The sequence below is a fragment of the Dermochelys coriacea genome, chromosome 8 (genome assembly GCF_009764565.3).
Source record: "Dermochelys coriacea isolate rDerCor1 chromosome 8, rDerCor1.pri.v4, whole genome shotgun sequence".
Taxonomy (NCBI): Eukaryota; Metazoa; Chordata; order Testudines; family Dermochelyidae; genus Dermochelys; species Dermochelys coriacea.
The window spans coordinates 37,861,681-37,882,399 of record NC_050075.1 but is presented as its reverse complement, the minus strand read 5'-3'; the positions used below and the strand labels follow the sequence as shown (position 1 = coordinate 37,882,399).

Sequence of the window (20,719 nt, the reverse complement as noted above, 5' to 3'; positions counted from 1 at the left end):
AGACCGGTGCTGGTCCGTGAGCCATCGGCTGCCGATCTGTGCACACATTGGAAAAAAATTGCTGGTCCCCCAAATCAAATAGCTTGAGAAGCACTGCTCTAGGTTACAGATGTGGGGACCCGCATGAAAGACCCCCTAAGCTTATTTCTACCAGCTTAGGGTAAAACTTCCCCAAGGCACAACATCTTTGCCTTTGGAGGGTAGGCTGCCACCACCAAGCGATTTAACAAAGAATCAGGGAAAGGACCACTTGGAGTTCCTATTCCCCCAAATATCCCCCCATGCCCTTACATCCCCTTTCCTGGGGAGGCTTGAGAATAATATCCTAACCAATTGGTTACAAAGTGATCACAGACCCGAACCCCTGGGTTTTAGGACCACAGAGAAATCAGTCAGGCTCTTAAAAGAAAGAGCACTTTATTAGAAAGAAAAAAAGGTAAAAGAAGCACTTCTGTAAAATTAGAAGGGAAGCTAAACTCACAGGGCAATCAGATTTAAAACACAGAGGATTTCCCTCTGGGCAAAAACTTTAAAGTTACAAAAAGAAAACCAGGAATACACCTTCCTCTCAGCACAGAGAAAATCACAAGCCAAAACAAAAGTAAACTAACACATTTCCTTGCTACTACTTACTAATTCTAATGGAGTTGGATTGCTTGCTTTCTTTTTGCTCTCTCCCCTAAGCACACAGAACAGACAGACAAAAACCTTCCTCCCCCTGCAGATTTGAAAGTATCTTGTCCCCTTATTGGTCCTTTTGGTCAGGTGCCAGCCAGGTTACCTGAGCTTCTTAACCCTTTACAGGTAAAAGGATATTGTGCCTCCAGCCAGGAGGGATTTCAAAGTACTGTATACAGGAAGGCTGTTACCCTTCCCTTTATGTTTATGACAGAGGCATTTGGTGGCAGAGGTAGGAAAAGCATACAGTGCACCCTGCCACTCAACTCCAGGGGATGATCCAAGCAACAGAAGGCTGTCATTCAAACAGCTTTGATTTGTAGTGTGGCTACAATAAGCAATGTGACATTGTCCTTCCCTCCTCCTCCACCCCACCCCACCCCGTTATCAAACCCTTTGTACACCCGGGCTTTTTTTAATAAATAAAGAATGAATGGATTCAGAACCATAGGGACTTTATTTCCTGTGCCAGCTGTGGTCGAAGGGGGGAGGGGTCTGGCTTACAGAGAAGTACATTCACCAAAGGGGGCGGCTTTGCATCAAGGACAAACACACACAACTGTCACACCGTAGCCTGGTCAGTCATGAACCTGTTTTTCAAAGCCTCTCTGATGCACAGTGCACCTTGGTGTGCTCTTATAATTGCCTTGGTGTCTGGCTGTTCAAAATTGGCAGCCAGGCAATCTGCCTCAACCTCCCACCCTGCCATAAATGTCTCCCCCTTATTTTCACAGATATTATGGAGCACACAGCAAGCAGCAATAACAATGGGAATATTGCTTTCGCTGAGGTCTACCCTACTCAGCAAATTACGCCAGCGCCCTTTTAAACGTCCAAAGGCACATTCTACCACCATTCTGCACTTGCTCAGCCTATAGTTGAACTGCTCCTTACTGCTGTCCAGGCTGCCTGCGTATGGCTTCATGAACCATGGGACCAAGGGGTAGACTGGGTCCCCAAGGATAACTATTGGCATAGAAGCAAGTAGTGATAGCCCAGTGGAAGCATGCAATGCTTGACTGCTACCGGTCAGTTGGGAATCAATTCGGAGTGAGCAAATCTACTGTGGGGACTGCTGTGATCCAAGTAGCCAGGGTGATCAATATCCTTCTGCTAAGAGTGGTGACTCTGGGAAATGTGCAGGTCATAGTGGATGGCTTTGCTGCAATGGGGTTCCCTAACTGTGGTGGGGTGATAAAGGGAACACATATCCTTATCTTGGCACCAAACCACCTTGCCAAAGAGTACATAAACCGCAAGGGGTACTTCTCAAAGGTGTTGCAAGCACTGGTGGATCACAAGGGCCATTTCCCTGACATCAGCGTGGGATGGTTGGGAAAGGTGCATGACACTTGCATCTTTCGGAACTCCGGGCTGTTCGGAAAGCTGCAAGAAGGGACTTTCTTCCCAGACCAGAAAATTACCGTTGCTGGGCCCAGAATTGGTGTTCCACTGTATCAACATGCCCCAATGCTGCCACAATATCCCAATTGCCACATCCTGTGCTCTCAGGACAGTCTGTGTCCATGTCCTCTTCACAATCTTCCTCGTGCTGGTGGCTCCTAGGTAGGCTCTGCACATACTGCAGGATAATGCACAAGTTGTTTGTAATGCTCACAAAAGCAGTGTGCAGCTGAGCGGGCTCCATGCTTGCCGTGCTATGGAGTCTGCATGGATAACCCAGGAAAAAAGGTGAGAAATGATTGTTTGTGGTTGCTTTCAAGAAGGGAGGGAGGGAGGGGAGACTGACTATATGTACCCCAAACCACACGTGACAATGTTTTTGCTCCATCAGGCATTGGGAGCTTAACCCAGAATTCCAGTGGGCAGCGGGGACTGTGGGATAGCTACCCACAGTGCACCACTCCGTGAGTCGATGCTAGCCACAATATTGAGGACGCACTCTGCTGACCTAATGCGCTTAGTGGGGACATGCACAATCAACTGTATAATATCGGTTACTAAATATCAATTTCTATAAAATCAACCTAATTTCATAGTGTAGACATGCCCATAGTCAGTAGAAACCTTTACACTTATTTCAAAGGACTTTGGATCAGGCCCTCAGACATCAAAAATGAAAGCAATGAATCAGCGAGCCAGATACTAGACAGTGCAAGTTAAGCGCAAGAAAACAGTTCTTCCTTGGTAATTATATCTCTGGGTGGTTGGTATTTTGGCTGCTTATGTTAAATTACCATTTCTAGGTACACTCTCGTTTCTGCTGTTAAATACCCTGAGTTGCTTTGCTTCTTGGCTTCTTTCAAAGCTGTGATTAAAAAACTGGTGATATCTTAGTTAATAGCCTCTTTGGATAGCTTAGTTGGACAGCTAGTCTTGGTTCCTGTCTACTATTATCATTAACTCTGATTTGATTGCTTTTTCTTTTGTTTTGATCTCATTCCTCCTTCTCCTACAAAATTTATGTCTTGGGCATGGATACTTATTACTCTGTTTCAGTACTTTTTCAATGATCCCTCTCTGGGACACTTTCTCTTTTCCCTCCTGTGTTTGACTGTATTTGGGACAACACCAAGTTAATAATTCACATTTTGAACCAATCACTCATGTTCTGAATTATATGCCCCACCTTCACTGGTGTGGGAACTCCTTCTTCACTCTGAAAAACTCCATTTGTGCTCCATCCATGGACCTGATATTGTTTCCATTATCCATGACAAAATTCCCATTCACTAGAATATTGTTTGGCACAATAGCATTAGTAATTTATTTAGTGCCAGATTCTAACATCTTTATTCCAAAGGACCTACTCAGAAGATAGGTTATTACTCACTCTGAGTAACTTTCTTGCAGTCTGGCCCCCACCTTTTGAGGACAACAATTATAAGACCTGACTGTGGCCCATTTGCTCACTTGTGTGAGCAATGTAATTACTTACAGGGGCAGTCACAATAGTCAGTGGAAGGACAACTGGGAGTAACTGCTCATTAGTGTAAGCAGGGAAGGGGAAATTTGGCCCATAAAGAATGCCAAGAAATGTCAGTTTGGCAGTGGAGATTCCTTCCTTTTTTCTTATACAACTGCAGAATTTATTCCAAAATCTACTATTTACAAAACCAATTCTGTCAGAGACTTTTTTTAAATTACAACTTTTACTACACTTCTGGGACTATCCAAAAGCCAAAATTTCCTGGGTTTGCAAGTAATCATTTATTTTAAAGTCACATTAATCTGGTACATCCCAGGCATGTTCTTAATGAAAACAAATTTAATGGAGTGCCAGTAAATTCAAGCCCTCAAAGGGAATTCGCACACAGTTTGCAGAAAACTTATAATATCCACTCTTTTTCCATAACCAATGTAGCTTTACAAACACTTATCTTTTTAATATGACCATTGTCCTGTATAATAAATGTTTAGGTAAATGTATTATAAGATTGGCTACAAATGTAGTCTTTGATATGAGACCTAAAGTGCAATTGACCTGGAGTCATAGGCTCCAACTCCGTGGGTGCTCTGGGGCTGGAGCACCCATGGGAAAAAAAAGGTGGGTACAAACCGGCAGCCCCCCATCAGCTTCCCCCTCCCCCAACATCTCCCTGCCACCAGTGGGCCCCGCAGATCAGTGCCTCCCCCTCCCTCCCCATGCCTCCCGCCCACCGTGATCAGCTGTTTCGCAGTGCGCAGGACGCTTTGGGGGGGAGGGGGAGAGGATGGGGCGAGAAGAGGCGGGGTCAGAGTGAAGCTGGGGTGGGAAGAGGTGGGGTTGGGTGGGGCCTTGGGGGAAGGGGTGGAGTGGGGGCAGGGCCTGGGGCAGAGCCAGGGGTCAAGCACGCCCAGGCACTTTGGAAAGCACTTTGTGCTTGGAATAGATGACTGGTCCTTTGGGATTGGGCATAACCTGAATATTGCTGTGATCTTTGGTATAAGGGACCATCTACCACAAAGGCAGGCTTATCTGGTCAGCAAGACAGATCGGAGTGCCCAAGAGGACTGTCTGTGATGCCCTGGTAAGGCTGTTTTAGTGCCTGAGGAGACACTTGATAACTGATTAGTGAAATCTAAGTATAGAACTCACAACCAATTTGGGTCCTGTTTTCTAACAGACTGCTCTGAGGTTGGTACCCATGCTCTTGAGCCATTGCAGGACAGCTTGACAGCCCATTGTTACTAACAGGGGCTAGACGCCCCTGGGAAAAGGAAGGGAAAAGAACTCAGTTACAAAGTTGTCAGAAACCTTGTGCTAGCAGCTCCTTCACTCTAAAGCAGTGGTTCTCAAACTGTGAGTCAGGACCCCAAAGTGGCTGAGTGGTCCACATTTAATGGGGTCACCAGGGCTGGTGTTAGACTTGCTGGAGCCCAGGGCCAAAGCCAAAGCCCAAGCCTCATCACCTGAAGCCAAAGCCTGAGGGTTTCAGTCCTGTGTGTTGTGTTTCAGGTTACAGGCCCCCCGCCTGGGGCTGAAGCCCTTGGGCTTCAGCTTTGGCCCCCTCCTTTCCCCGCCTGAGGCAGTGGAGCTTGGGTGGGATCAGGCTTCAGTTCTCCCTCCTGGGATCGTGTAGTAATTTTTATTGTCAGAAGGGGGTTGTGGTGCAATGATATCTGAGAACCCCTGGCCTAGAGGCAGGTGCTGCTGCTGACAAACATCCTGTGGTTCTACAGAGGAGGCTCTCTCCGGCACTCCACAGGTCCCTCGCCCAATTCCCTAATTTCAATGCCCAGCACAGACCCCAGTTCTAAGCCCTCTGCTCCATTTCTCCAGACCCCTTACCCATTCCGAATTGTAATATTTTGTTAATTTAGTTTTTTAACATTAAAAAATAAATATCAACAAAAATATTGAATTGTAGAATGGGATAGGAAACTCGGAAGATTGAGTGGGGGGCAGTCAACTGAGCTAATGATGGGGAGGGGTGCTCAGACAAATCCTAAGACCAAGCCCTCCACCCACCATGTCACAAAAAGCCTTGCTCTCCCCATGCCTTCTACCAACTCACTGTCCTCCCCTACTGGAACGCACTGTTCTGTGTCTCCATATTCCCCTGACCAACACCTCCTTCCCCACCAACCAATCTCTGCTGTATTCCTTCCTGTATTCCAAGTCTCTCTCCCCAAACCCCCCATTGTCCCTGACCTTTCCTGACCCATGGCCAACACATGCATAATATTTAAAACATAATAAAGGAATTTTCATCAAAAAGCCCTCCTTGATTTAGAGCTGATCTCATGTACAAATAACACATTACAAATGTTCACATTACAGGTACATTAGTAAAAAATTTTAATTTTCCTGAGATCAGAACTAAGGTTTTGTGTGTAAGTGTGACTGAGAAATTAGATATGTGTGTTATGAGTGGTTCTAAGCTACAACTGAAAGTGACTTTGTAGTAGAGCTGCGGGGGTTATGAATATGTTTGGGCATGAAGACACTTGTGACTGTGCAGTTGCTATGGATGTATCGATAATCTAAACTGGTGATTCCCCTGATTTTTTGCAGTTAATGGTTTGATAGCAACTATACTTGAACATCCTTAAGTCAAAATAGTCATTTTGTGAAGGACAACAGTTAAGTCTGTGTGTGATAAATGAAGGGGAGGGTACCTCCCTTTTATGAACCCAGCCAGTTAGCTGCAAAATCCCTCTTAGTAGCTGTTCTCTACTTGCTTTACATGTAAAGGATTAAAAGTCACTGCTTGCATAGGTAAAAGGAAAAGAGTGGACATCTGGCTAAAACTTTTTAAAATTGAAACAAGTCTCCTCTTTTGTCTGTCTCTGTTGTTCTCCTGGAGAGAAGGGACAGAGACTATGCTGTAAAAAGCTTGGTGCCGGATATGAAAAAATCATCAGAATCATACCTAGAAACTATTCAGTTACAGCCCCAGATATGTAAGTAGATCAGGAAATATCTAGAAAGACTAAATTAGGTTTATCCCTTTTATTTTTTTATGGCTTGTGGACTCCTCTGTGCTAGCCCCAAATGCTTTTGTTTTGCTTGTAACCTTTAAGCTGAACCTCAAGAAGGTTATTCTTGATGTTTAATTATTGTAAGTGGGTTTTTTAAGTCTAGCAATAGCCTGAGTTTCAAATGTATTTCTTTCTTTTTGTTTTTAATAAAAAATAACTTTTTTTAAGAAAAGGATTGGATTTTGTGTCCTAAGACGTTTGTGCACATGTAGTTTAATTAGCTGGTGGCAACAGCTGATTTCCTTTGTTTTCTTTTTCAGCATTTTCCTGGGGGGGGAGTGAAAGGGCTTGAGGGTACCCCACAGGAAAGAATTCCCAAGTGCGCCTTCCTGGGTTCTCAAAGAGGTTTTTGCTCTTGGGTGGTGGCAGCATCTACCTATCCAAGGTCAGAGAAAAGCTGTAACCTTGGGAGTTTAATATAAGTCTGGAGTGTCCAATATTAATTTTTAGAATCCTTGCAGGCCTGCACTTCTGCACTCAAAGTGCCAGAGTTGGGAATCAGGCTTGACACTGGGCTGAAACTACTCTCAGTTTAAATGATAACCCATAAGAAAGGCCATAATGGGTCAGACCAAAGGTCCATCCAGCCCTGTATCCTGTCTACTGACAGTGGCCAATGTCAGGTGCCTCAGAGGGAGTAAACCTAACAGGTAATGATCTAGTGATCTCTCTTCTGCCACCATCTCCACCCTCTGACAAACAGAGGCTAGGGACACCATTCCTTTCCCATCCTGGCTAATAGCCATTAAGGGACTTAACCTCCATGAATTTATCTAGTTCTCTTTTAAACCCTGTTGTAGTCCTAGCCTTCACAACGTCCTCAGGCAACGCGTTTCACAGGTCGACTGTGCGCTGAGTGAAGAAGAACTTCCTTTTATTTGTTTTAAACCCGCTATCCATTAATTTCACTTGGTGGCCCCCAGTTCTTATATTATGGGAACAAGTAAATAACTTTTCCTTATTCACTTTCTCTAAACCACTCATGATTTTATATACCTCTATCATATCCCCCCTTAGTCTCCTCTTTTCCAAGCTGAAAAGTCCTAGCCTCTTTAATCTCTCCTCATATGGGACCCATTCCAAACCCCTATCATTTTAGTTGCCCTTTTCTAATGCCAGTATATCTTTTTTGAGATGAGGGGACTACATCTGTTCGCAGTATTCAACATGTGGGCGTACCATTATATAAGGGCAATAAGACATTCTCCATCTTATTCTCTATCCCTTTGTTAATGATCCTTACATCCCGTTTGCTTTTTTGACTGCCACTGCACACTGCATGGACGTCTTCGAAGAACTATCCACGATGACGCCAAGATCTTTTTCCTGATTAGTTGTAGCTAAATTAGCCCCCATCATATTGTATGTATAGTTGGGATTATTTTTTTCCAGTGTGCTTTACTTTACATTTATCCACATTAAATTTCATTTGCCATTTTGTGTCCCAATCACTTAGTTTTGTGAGATCTTTTTGAAGTTCTTCACAGTCTGCTTTGGTCTTAACTATCTTGATCAGTTTAGTATCATCTGCAAACTTTGCCATCTCACTGTTTAACCCTTTCTCCAGATCATTTAGTAATAAGTTGAATAGGATTGGTCCTAGGACTGACCCTTGGGGAACACCATTAGTTACCCCCCTCCATTCATCAAGTATTGATACTTCCAACTGTATTCACAAATTTCAGCAATTTAACCACCCGCGAAAGAGCATTTACATTCTACCAATGAAACATGCAGTCACATTTGTTAAATCATGGAATCACAAATAGCATATAGGTATCCTAATTTTTCATCAAAAAATATGTATCCAACTCCTGACATAGAAACAATAATGGATTTGACTAGTACATATTAAACAGCTGAAATTAAGGATCATGTCCATTGTAGCAAAATTCATTGGGTGAGTCATGCTTGGTTTATTCCCTTTATCTTCTACCAGGAATAAATTTAGCCCATTGATTTACTAGAATTCTGCCTATTCTGATGAATTAAAGAAATGAATAAGAACATATTCAAATGGGAAATAAATGAATAAGTCTCCCTTATAGATCAGGACTGACTCCAATGACTCACCATTCCTAATGCGTTTGGTGTAAATACTTGCCCCTTCCCTGCCTCTCCATTCTCCCAGGAGTGAGGGACGTTGGTGCTGAAAACCATCAGGTCATTCCTGGCGGTGCCTTCCCCGACACACAGGTTCCGGCTCTGGCGCTGGGAATAGGACCAACTCCCCACTTCGCTCGAGCTCACCACCGTGGCTTTCCCAGGACCGCACATCACTTCCCGACCCGGGTGGCATCTCAGGCCAACGTACACGACAATCACCAGCACAAACAGCCCGGACACCGAGCAAATGGCGATCACTAAAGACACGTTCATGTCAACCAAGGGCCCTTCGCTCCCGACCCTTTGCCTCGAGTCCCATTTCACAGCCTGGGGACTCTCCACCAGGGACAGGCTGACCGTGGCTGTCGCTGACAGCGCCGGCTCCCCATGGTCCTTCACCAGGATCACGAGTCTCTGGCTGGGGCCGTCCGCCTCCTCCAAGGCCCGCGTGGTGCTGATCTCCCCGCTGTACACACCCACCCGGAAAGGCCCCGCAGCCCTGGGCTCCTGCACTTCGTAGCGAAGCCACGCGTTGTAGCCGGAATCCGCATCCACCGCTCGCACCTTGCCCACCACGTGCCCTGCGCCGGCCGACAGCGGAACCAGCTCGGGCCCTGGCGACCCGCGGCCGGAGCCAGGCGGGGACACTGCGGGCGCGTTGTCATTTGCATCCAGGACAAAGAGCTGCACAGTCACGTTCCCGCACAAGGAGGGGAACCCGGCGTCCCTCGCGCTCACCTGGAACTGCAGCACTTGCAGCTCCTCGTAGTCAAAGGGCTGCAGGCCATAGATGTGCCCGCTCTCCGACTGCACCGAGATGTAGCTGGACAGGGGCTGCTGCTCTCCCACACTTCGCTCCACCACCCCGTAGCTCACAAAGCCGTTTTCCCGCAGGTCCGGGTCCGACGCCGACACGCTCAAGAGATGGGCCCCGGGAGGGTTGTTTTCCTTCACAAACACCGTGTACACGGGCTGAGGGAAAGCAGGCGCGTTATCGTTCACATCCGCGATCGGCACCAAAATGCTGCTGCTGGCCGAGAGAGACGGGGCCCCTTCGTCTCTGGCTCTCACCAGGATCTTATATTCAGACACTCGCTCCCGATCCACGGCCTCCGCCAGCACCAGCGAGTGATAATTCTTAAAGGTGGAGACGAGCTGAAAGGGCAGGTCCGGGGGGATGGAGCAGGTGACTTTGCCGTTGTCTCCCGAGTCCCGGTCCGAGACGCTAATAAGAGCCACCACTGTCCCTGGGAGAGCGTCCTCGGGAACCGGCAGGGAAAGGGAAGTCACGGCCAGCTGAGGAGCGTTGTCGTTCACGTCTAAAACTTCCACCAAAATAGTGCATTGTCCGACCATTGGAGGATTACCTCGATCCGTAGCCTGAACCCGAACTTCATATAAATTAATGTCTTCGAAGTCCAATAGTCCGTCGACTCTGATCTCTCCTGTGTCTGCAAGTAGGCTAAACACGGCACTTCCGCTGTGTGTCGCACTGCCGCGTATCGAATACATAATATCTTTATTAATTCCATCATCCAAATCTGTGGCGTTGAGTTTGATGACTAATGTCCCACGAGCTGCATTTTCGAACAATCCGATCTTATAGACGGACTGATTAAATACAGGCGCGTTATCATTCACATCCAGCACCGTGATCACCAGCTGAACTGTGCCCGTCAGCTCCGGTTTGCCCCCATCAGTAGCAGTAAGTAATAAACGATGCATAGCGGTTTCCTCTCTGTCCAGGGGTTTCTTTAATACAAGGACTAAAAACTCACGGCCTTCCTCGTTCTTTTGCAAGTCTACAGTGAAATGTTCACTTGGGCTGAGTTTATAGGTCAGCAGAGAGTTTGTGCCAATATCTGCGTCCGACGCGCCCTCTAGTGGGAAACGCGAGTCCGGCGGTCTCGATTCTGAGATACGTAGTTCTTCACTTACAGGGAACACAGGAGCGTTGTCATTTATATCCTGTATCTCCACTTCCACGTGAAATATCCTCAGGGGTTTGTCCACTATCACCTCCAGGTCAATGGCGCACAGGGGGCTCTGGCCGCACACCTCTTCCCTGTCTACTCGCGAATTAACAAACAAAACGCCGCTCTGCAAATTTACCTCAAAATAGTCTCCCCTGCCTTTGGAGACCATCCGGAACATCCGAGACACCAGCTCCGACACCTCCAGCCCCAGGTCCTGGGCCAGGCGGCCCACAAAGGTGCCGTGTTTGGATTCCTCCGGCAGGGAATAGCGGACCTGGCCGCTGCCCACCTCCCAGGCCGTGTGTAGCAGAACCAGCCGCAGCAGCTGCCCGGGTACCCGGGAGTCTCGCCGGAGAGGAGCCATCGCGGGCACGGGGCGGTTCTGGTTTAACAATCAGTGACGTGAAACGCCTAATTTCCTATGAATACCCTGATGCGGGATCTCTGAAATTAATTTCATTTCAATCCAGAGCTTTCATATCCGGGAGCCCGCCTGCCGCGCTGACAGGCAGGATTTTCCGTGCTTCTGAGGGAGGAGCTGTGTGTTTCTTTCCTGTTAAAAAGCCTTTTTAGGCGACAGCGGCACCTTGTGTCTGAGACCTTTCCATGCTTTAAGTATACAGATTAATATAACGCTGTACGTAATTCTTACAGTTTTCTGAAGTTCTTTTTCTTAACCTATCCGAAAGATACTATTAGCTCTACCTCTTAACGTAGTTTGTTTGGAAATAATCAATTGGTATAGTATGGAGCTATCCTGATCTTCTCTCTGTAGCCGAAGGAGCAAAATAAATATGGGATACCTTAACCTTGGATAATTGTCTTAATGTTTAAAACACTGACCTCCGGTTTAACATTGCACGTTTTTATTAGTGTGCTACAGGGGAGAGTCAAGCATTGACTGGTCACCATATGATAATATTTTCCTATAGCCAAATAATATTATGAAACACAGTAAAGATTTTAGGCCAAAATAGTTATCTGTGGTAAGTTATTGTTGCCTTTAAATCTTTGAATAACATTTCAGAACCTGATTCTTTACTTTTAAAATGCTGTCATAATATCCCTTTCTAGTGACCTATACGTTGATGTACTTTATATTTCTACATGTCTACAGAGACACTGTGTACCTATATATACAATCAATCAATCAATCAATCAATCAATCAATCAAAACATGTGGAAAGACGTTTAAGGGTAGTGAAACACTCATAAGGCAAGCAACCTGGATTTTGTTTTTGGTTATTTGATGTGTTGTGAATGAAGCAATTGTTCAATATTTATTTTTATCCTCAGAGTTCATTGACCATCTTGTGCAAGGAGGGAGACAGACACTTTCTGAACCTCTGCCTCATACATTTCACAACCTGCCTCTTTCTCCATCCAACTTGCACAAAGAAAGAGACAGAGGCCTGAAGAAAAACATTATGTTATAATGTAACCAAAAATTATATCATAATGGTTACACACATGGCTCAGACCTAAAGATGTGTGGGAAGCCCAACACACATTTCCTGACTTTTCAGGGATTCTTTGGTGACCTTGCCATTCCCATGGAATTCTCTAGGTTTCTAAAAGACAAATAATATAGTAAAGAAATGCAATCATATGGAACTACCTGTTGGGCAGTAGTAGAATGGTCTGTCTTTCAGAATACCTGAACTCAATAAGGGAAGGGCTCCTCTGAAACCCAGCCTCCATGAGTGCAAAGTTGCCTAAGGAGCCCTGGCTCATTCAGTGTAGATAAATAGATCTTATATAATAAAACATGGCTGAAACTTTTCACAGAACATATGGAATAAGACAGGCACCTTTAGAGCTTTGCCTCCTTCAGTGTTCAACTTCACAGATCATTCTCCACATGCCATCCACAGGTAAAATGTGAAATTCCTAATTTCTTACATATGCATGCACAGAGCCAGTGGAACATAGCGAGTCCTTATATTAAAGTGAACTTCCACTCAGCTATACATGACCACTATACAGAGTACCAATACAGACCATTAAAATAATGATCATAAAACAAAACAAAACCCAAACACATTAAAACAAGTGTGCACAGTGTACTTTAAACTGATTTTAACTGATCAAATCTAAAAAGACTTCTACCAGACCACTGACAGACATATCTGATGCCTAAGGCTTACCTCTTAGTCAGATTTTAAGTTTCTACCACCTCCTGCTTAGACACTACAGCTGTTCAAAAAATGTCAAAACAGTTTTCTTAATTATGGAAAAATATATTTTTCATTCTCTGTTCATTTGAAAATAGCTAAACCATTTTTGATCTTTCAAAAAAGAAAATGTGCTGAGACCAAACTTCCAGAATTTCAGTCCCTGAAGTAAAGTTTGGGAAAAACATAAGCAGCCAGAAAAGGCCTTCGAAAATGGAAACAAATATTTTAGGTTAATTTATATTTAGGTGTTGCTACATATTCCATCTATTATATGTAAACATATCTCCATAAATTCATATGTATATAACAGGTGAAGAAGGTGTATGGTGAAGGCATTCTGAGGGCATTTTAACTGATAGGGGGCTTTTTTAAAAAGCATCACTATTCTTTTAAAAAATGCATTGAAATGTTTGCACTTAATTCTAAAAGTATTGGGTGCCTTTGTTCTCTTTTGCTACAAATGAAATCATTAGACTTTTGGGGTGTGGAAGGACTGCAAGAGCAGACCCCATTGAGGCTTTGCTCCAGCAAATCCCTTAAAAATCCAGTTAGCTTTAAGCAGTCAATGAATCTACTCAAGAGTTTAGTGTTTTGCTGTTTGGGGCCCATGTGCATAAGGAATTCAGCACATTAAAATGGCTCTCTAAACAAAAGGTATTAGGGCCAATTTCTATGCCCTCTTGGTGCCAGAAAAGCATATGGCTATCTGGTCAGGTCCAGAAGGAGGTATTTGGGTAGCTTAATAACTTATCTCAAGAAGTATGGATAACTGTCTGCCCCTTCTAGTGGGATAACGAGGGTATCTAGCCACCACGTGAAGCAATTTCTCTGCATTTCCATACTGCATGTCAATAACATTGTCACTTGTGACAATAACCCTCCAAGGTATAGCACCACCAATCAAAAACGTATATGGAACAGCAAAAATCACACATTCTTAACCATCAAAAAGTTATTGCCTCCATCCAACAACAACAACAAAATAAACATGCCAAATCTTTACTATGTTTACTTAATTATTTTTATTTTTAAATCCACATTGGAATTCTTTTAAATATTCTAGGATAAAGTACTCAATTGTGTTATTTTTAAACACAATTTTCATTGTTTTAAGCAGACGACATCTCACTCTTATAGGTTATCTGCTGATTTGCACAGAAATGGGGCTGGAAACAAGATAAGGCAATTGTTTTTTAAAGTTGGGTTATTTTCAGTATTCCAGCATCCATTTCTATGGAAAAGAAAGCAGAAGTGAAATCTAGAAACAACTGAAAGTGACTCAAGGAAAGTGAAAAGAAATTAAAGGCAATAGAACCCAGCCATTGCTTTAATCACATTCATCCCAATTCTTAAATAAATCAGTTCAAATGTGGGGAAAAAGGAAATAATTTATAATATATGGTGTGAAATCCCAGCTCCATTTAAGTCAAAGCAATCGACTTCAATGGAGCCAAGATTTCATCTATGGTGTTTAGTCTTATTCTTGGCAAATGACACATATATTTGTTCACTTAGCTGTCCCTTATTAGGAAAAAAAAGACCTTCCAGGTGGTGGAAACCTGTTTTACAGCTGCAATAATACAGTTATAATAATTTTACAGCTGCAATAATTACAGTTGTAATAATTCAAAAGGAAAAGAACAAATATATCTAGTTTAAGATCATCCATAAGAGGTAAAAGCAAGACTTATACATGTTTGATATATAGGTAACTGGCACAACCAGTATGTATACACAGTAGTGTATCCTGTCACCAAGGATTATGACTTTAAGGAATGAAACGTTGATGAATATAATAATATAATTACAGGATTTTGATGCTTACATTGATTCACTGGAACTTTGTGCCAACTAACATATAATAAAATGCTTTATGATGATAGCTCAAAAAGAAAAATATTAGAAATTCTCATTTTCTATAAAATACTTCTGTGCTGCACTATAAAAAGAAGAAGCATATTCTATGAGAGAAAATGAGAAAGGACCAATGACACCACCCATGCTTTGGAGGAAATCCAAGGAGAAGAAGGATAAACTTCTGGATAAGGCACATGACTGGAAGTCCGGAGATGTGCGCACTCATGTTCCTAGATCTACCACAGATTTTCCGTAGTCTTGGACAAGTCACTTCACTGCTCGAGTTACCATTTGTTGCATCAATAAACGGGATTAGTTACATATACTTCACTGAGATATTAAGAGTCGAAATTAATTAACTGGTGAAATTCACCTTAATGAAGAAGGCCAGCGCAAGGTCACATGCATCTTTTAAAGGATATTGTGCGGCTTTAGTGGAATTAAGGATACATAGGTTTTGTGCTTGCTCTCTGCACATGGCATAAATTTCACCTTTAAAGCGGGATTTAAGTGTCAAGGCTCTTTGTACTGGGATGAAATTCACCCTAATTCTCTAAAGTGCATTGACATCCTTTGACGGAAGGTACTACGGAAGTTAAAAGTTGTATTATTACAGAAGTTGCTATAATAACTGCAATCATTATAATCAGCGATCAGTGTTATGAGGGATGGAATTGAGAGTGCCACACAACCAACATATCAAGAGCCATCAGTGACGGAGATTGCCTGATAAATTTTTGAAGGAATTTATTCCCAAGCAAAGAAAACATATGACTCCACTGTAAGGATATTTTGACCTGAATATTAAAATGAGACATTGATGATAGCGGAGTAAACCATGGAGTTCATTCTAGGTTTTAAAAATAAATTGTTTATAACGCTGTATAAAAATAGCTATATTATTCTAGTCTTCTCTTTGTACCCCTTGTACATTTGTATATTTCATAAAGAGGAATTTAATCATACCACAATAAGAACCTAAGAACAGCCACATTGGGTCAGACCAAAGGTCCATGTAGCCCAGTATCTTGTCTTCCGACAGTGGCCAATGCCAGGTGCTTCACAGGGAATGAAAATCATCAAGTGATCCCTGTTGCCTATTCCTAGCTTCCGGCAAACATTAAAGCACTGATATAACCCGCCATAAAAAAATATGAAAAGACAGTTCTAAATCACAGCTTCCACACTATCAATAGTTTTAATATCTGAACTGTGAATCTTATGAGAAAAGCAACTTTTAATATTGTGCTGAAAGGTCAAAACATTTACATTAAGTATCCCACACGAACATGGGTTTCCAGAAATGTGAATATTATTAACACCTGTCAATGAAGTCCGAAGATTGTTATTTCAAAGGCACATGTTCTAAGTGCCCATTAAAATACTATTGGAAAACATGTATAGGCTAATGGAAAAGTAGTAAGGGGTTCAAAAATATAAAGAGAATTCCAATATAAAATAAAGTTTAAACAAACATTGCTATATTCTTTGTTAATACAAACGGAAATCACGACAAATTTTACCTATTCAAAGCCGCTGAGCAAGAGGGAATAATTCCATACCCAGGACTTTCGCTACATACACACCATATTCATGGGGAAAGCATAAGTCGTTTAATATTAAAAATATCATATAGAACTTCAAAATCCACACCCAGACACTACTACCATGTTTAGAAAAACTGTGTTCAGTTACACATATGTTACAAATGTTCTGGAGGTGCAACAATCTTTCACTAACCGTTCCACAGACACTGGACGCCATTGCTAGCAGTTTCTCCTCCCCGTTCTCTGCAGAGTGAGGGACGTTGGGGCTGAAAACCATCAGGTCATTCTTGGCGGTGCCTTCCCCGACACACAGGTTCCGGCTCTGGCGCTGGGAATAGGACCAACTCCCCACTTCGCTCGAGCTCACCACCGTGGCTTTCCCAGGACCGCACATCACTTCCCGACCCGGGTGGCATCTCAGGCCAACGTACACGACAATCACCAGCACAAACAGCCCGGACACCGAGCAAATGGCGATCACTAAAGACACGTTCATGTCAACCAAGGGCCCTTCGCTCCCGACCCTTTGCCTCGAGTCCCATTTCACAGCCTGGGGACTCTCCACCAGGGACAGGCTGACCGTGGCTGTCGCTGACAGCGCCGGCTCCCCATGGTCCTTCACCAGGATCACGAGTCTCTGGCTGGGGCCGTCCGCCTCCTCCAAGGCCCGCGTGGTGCTGATCTCCCCGCTGTACACACCCACCCGGAAAGGCCCCGCAGCCCTGGGCTCCTGCACTTCGTAGCGAAGCCACGCGTTGTAGCCGGAATCCGCATCCACCGCTCGCACCTTGCCCACCACGTGCCCTGCGCCGGCCGACAGCGGAACCAGCTCGGGCCCTGGCGACCCGCGGCCGGAGCCAGGCGGGGACACTGCGGGCGCGTTGTCATTTGCATCCAGGACAAAGAGCTGCACAGTCACGTTCCCGCACAAGGAGGGGAACCCGGCGTCCCTCGCGCTCACCTGGAACTGCAGCACTTGCAGCTCCTCGTAGTCAAAGGGCTGCAGGCCATAGATGTGCCCGCTCTCCGACTGCACCGAGATGTAGCTGGACAGGGGCTGCTGCTCTCCCACACTTCGCTCCACCACCCCGTAGCTCACAAAGCCGTTTTCCCGCAGGTCCGGGTCCGACGCCGACACGCTCAAGAGATGGGCCCCGGGAGGGTTGTTTTCCTTCACAAACACCGTGTACACGGGCTGAGGGAAAGCAGGCGCGTTATCGTTCACATCCGCGATCGGCACCAAAATGCTGCTGCTGGCCGAGAGAGACGGGGCCCCTTCGTCTCTGGCTCTCACCAGGATCTTATATTCAGACACTCGCTCCCGATCCACGGCCTCCGCCAGCACCAGCGAGTGATAATTCTTAAAGGTGGAGACGAGCTGAAAGGGCAGGTCCGGGGGGATGGAGCAGGTGACTTTGCCGTTGTCTCCCGAGTCCCGGTCAGACACGCTAATAAGAGCCACCACAGTCCCCGGGGGAGCGTCCTCCGGCACCGGCAGGGAAAGGGAAGTCACGGCCAGCTGAGGAGCGTTGTCGTTCACGTCTAAAACGTCTATCAAAACTTTGCAGTGTCCTGACAAAGGAAGGTTACCTTTATCGTCAGCCTGAATTTGGAGATCATATACTTTATTTTTTTCGAAATCTAACTCTCCCTTAATTCGGATCTCACCGGTATTCGGTTCTATTGTGAAGACATCTCTTCCACTTAGAGGAACAAAACTACTGAAGGAGTACGAAATATCCTTATTAATTCCTTCATCCAAATCTGTGGCGTTCAGTTTGATGACTAATGTCCCATTAGCTGCATTTTCCAACAATCGGATTTTATAAACTGACTGATTAAATACAGGCGCGTTATCATTGGCATCCAGCACAGTGATCACCAGCTGAACGGTGCCCGTCAGCTCCGGTTTGCCCCCATCAGTCGAGATGAGTAATAAATAATGCACATGCGTTTCCTCTCTGTCCAGGGATTTCTTTAATACAAGGACTAAACCATCACTGTGTTCGTCGTTCTTTTGCAAATCTAAAGTGAAATATTCATTTGGACTCAGTTTATAGGTTAGCAGAGAGTTTGTGCCAATATCTGCGTCCGACGCGCCCTCTAGTGGGAAACGCGAACCTGGAAGCGTTAGTGATTCCGCTATACTCAGCTTTTGCTCATTCACAGGGAACACAGGAGCGTTGTCATTTATATCCTGTATCTCCACTTCCACGTGAAATATCCTCAGGGGTTTGTCCACTATCACCTCCAGGTCAATGGCGCACAGGGGGCTCTGGCCGCACACCTCTTCCCTGTCTACTCGCGAATTAACAAACAAAACGCCGCTCTGCAAATTTACCTCAAAATAGTCTCCCCTGCCTTTGGAGACCATCCGGAACATCCGAGACACCAGCTCCGACACCTCCAGCCCCAGGTCCTGGGCCAGGCGGCCCACAAAGGTGCCGTGTTTGGATTCCTCCGGCAGGGAATAACGGACCTGGCCGCTGCCCACCTCCCAGGCCGTGTGTAGCAGAACCAGCCGCAGCAGCTGCCCGGGTACCCGGGAGTCTCGCCGCAGAAGAGCCATCGCGGACTACCTAGAAATCAGTTTTTTCACTGTGCGAACGCGCGGAGCCCAGGGAATGAGGAGGATGCGTTGCAGGTTTGAAAACAGTTTAATTAAAATGCCGTTGTTACATCCGGGAGTCTGCCTGATGCGGGGAAAGGCAGGATTTTCAGAGCTTCTGAAGGAGGAGCTGTGTGTTTTCTCTTGTTTAAGTGTCTTTTTAGCCGATAGCGACACCTTGTGTCTCAGATCTTTCTGTAGTTTATACCTTCCAAACTATGTCTTCTTTAATCCAGAGGGTTCAAGCATACGGTTTTCTCATCTTCTTTTCTCCCCCCTTTCCCTCTGCCCGCCGAGCTATCATGGAAAATATCCCTTCGAACTTTATGTCGTTCCGTGCGCATTATAGGAGACAATATTTGGCAACAGACAGAAATTTTCTAAACTGCCTCTATAATTGAACCACCAAAAGAAGTCTGGGGTTCCTTACCTATAGGAAGATGTTTTAATCTTTTCCTATTCAGATCTTTAAAGATTTCATCACTTGATCCTGCACTACCTTCTAATACACTTCCACTGACACACGCGTCTACATCTTAATATCTCTATATCTTATGTTTATCTTTCAGAGATACATAGCTACGGTTATCTCCGACTCGGACAGAACAAAAAAATATTGAAAGAACATGGAAGTTTGAAAGGAATGCATTCAAAACTCAGGAAATACCAAATTCTTCTTCCTTGTGAATATTCATGTAGATTCTGACATTAGTATTTTATTACATTGTTAGTTGATTGGTTGGTTGGCTGGGCTGGCTTCTTTAACTACCTCATTCAAGGTGAAATTCTGTGTATAGAAGCGTAGTTTTATTTTGAAGGCTTAAATTACTTAAATTGTGCATTGCGCTTGTGCTGGTTTTCCACAAGTGCCTAAATGTTTGTTTACATCAGTGCAGAGGATACATGGCATTCAGTAAATATGGGAGCTGGTTAATATTTATTTTTATTCTTATTATTTTGCCAGTTACCCTCTGCCTTACCTGCAGATTATTATTCTACACAGAGTGAAGCCGATTTTTTCTGGACTTCTTCCTCATTCACTTCACAACCTTTTAAACTGGAGAAGAAACCAATCTAATTATTTAATTAAAGACTGTATTTGAATGAATATGCATACATGAGCACAGTTCTCGATGTGTTAGAAACCTGAATGTTGGCATTTCTCGACTTTTGAGTGCTTCCTTTTGCAATCTTAGTGTTCTTCAACATTGTTTTTAACGGAATTTCCTACGTTTTTCAAAAATAAAATTGACAAAAACAAGTAACTTTCATTCTATTTTTCGGCAGAAATGAAATGCCTTGGCGTGAACAATATGTTCACTCTCTAAAACTAGGGTTTATTTGGAGTCCTGCCTCACACAATACATAGATTAACAGAACATATATAATGAGGTATGGCTACACCCCCATTACATATATAGCTTCAGATTTCACGTGGAAGATGTTTGGGCTCCTTTACAGCCCGATCTTTATCTGCACACACTTTCGCAGATCACATTACATAAACACTTGCATATTAAATTTTAAATTCCTCTTAACTTTCTTACATAGGCACGAAGGGAGCCAGTAGAACATAAGCGATACCACCAGATACTAAAATAGAATGTATCAGTTACATGCACACATTTACACAATGCGAACGGAACATCAGGAGATCATTAGAAAGAAAGCAGCAACCAGTGTATTCGGTCACAGTATGTTTCCCAATCTTTTTTAAAGTCAGCAAATCTCAAAACCACTTCAACAGATCACTGAAAAGCACATATGCCCCTCCCCCTAAGTTTAAAGTTTTTACAGATCACTTATTTAGGCACTAGAGCTGTTTTCAGAAAAGTTACATATTTA

At 44.2% G+C, this 20,719-nt stretch overlaps 1 protein-coding gene across 9 annotated transcripts in view; it reads right to left on the bottom strand.

Moving 5' to 3' along the window:
• Positions 1 to 20,719, bottom strand: part of LOC119859699 (protocadherin alpha-C2-like) — a 290,055-nt gene that overhangs the window by 165,570 nt on the left and 103,766 nt on the right. Inside the window, exon 1 of one of the 9 annotated variants that reach the window (XM_038412116.2) lies at positions 16,460 to 18,995. The exons of 6 other annotated variants lie outside the window; for them this stretch is intronic. In XM_038412116.2, coding sequence (XP_038268044.1) covers positions 16,460 to 18,835 — 2,376 coding nt within the window. In that variant the 5' untranslated portion in view covers positions 18,836 to 18,995. Of the gene's footprint in view, positions 1 to 8,676; positions 11,230 to 16,459; positions 18,996 to 20,719 lie in introns of those variants that run through there. 2 more of the 9 variants (XM_038412119.1, XM_038412124.2) reach the window with 2 other exon arrangements.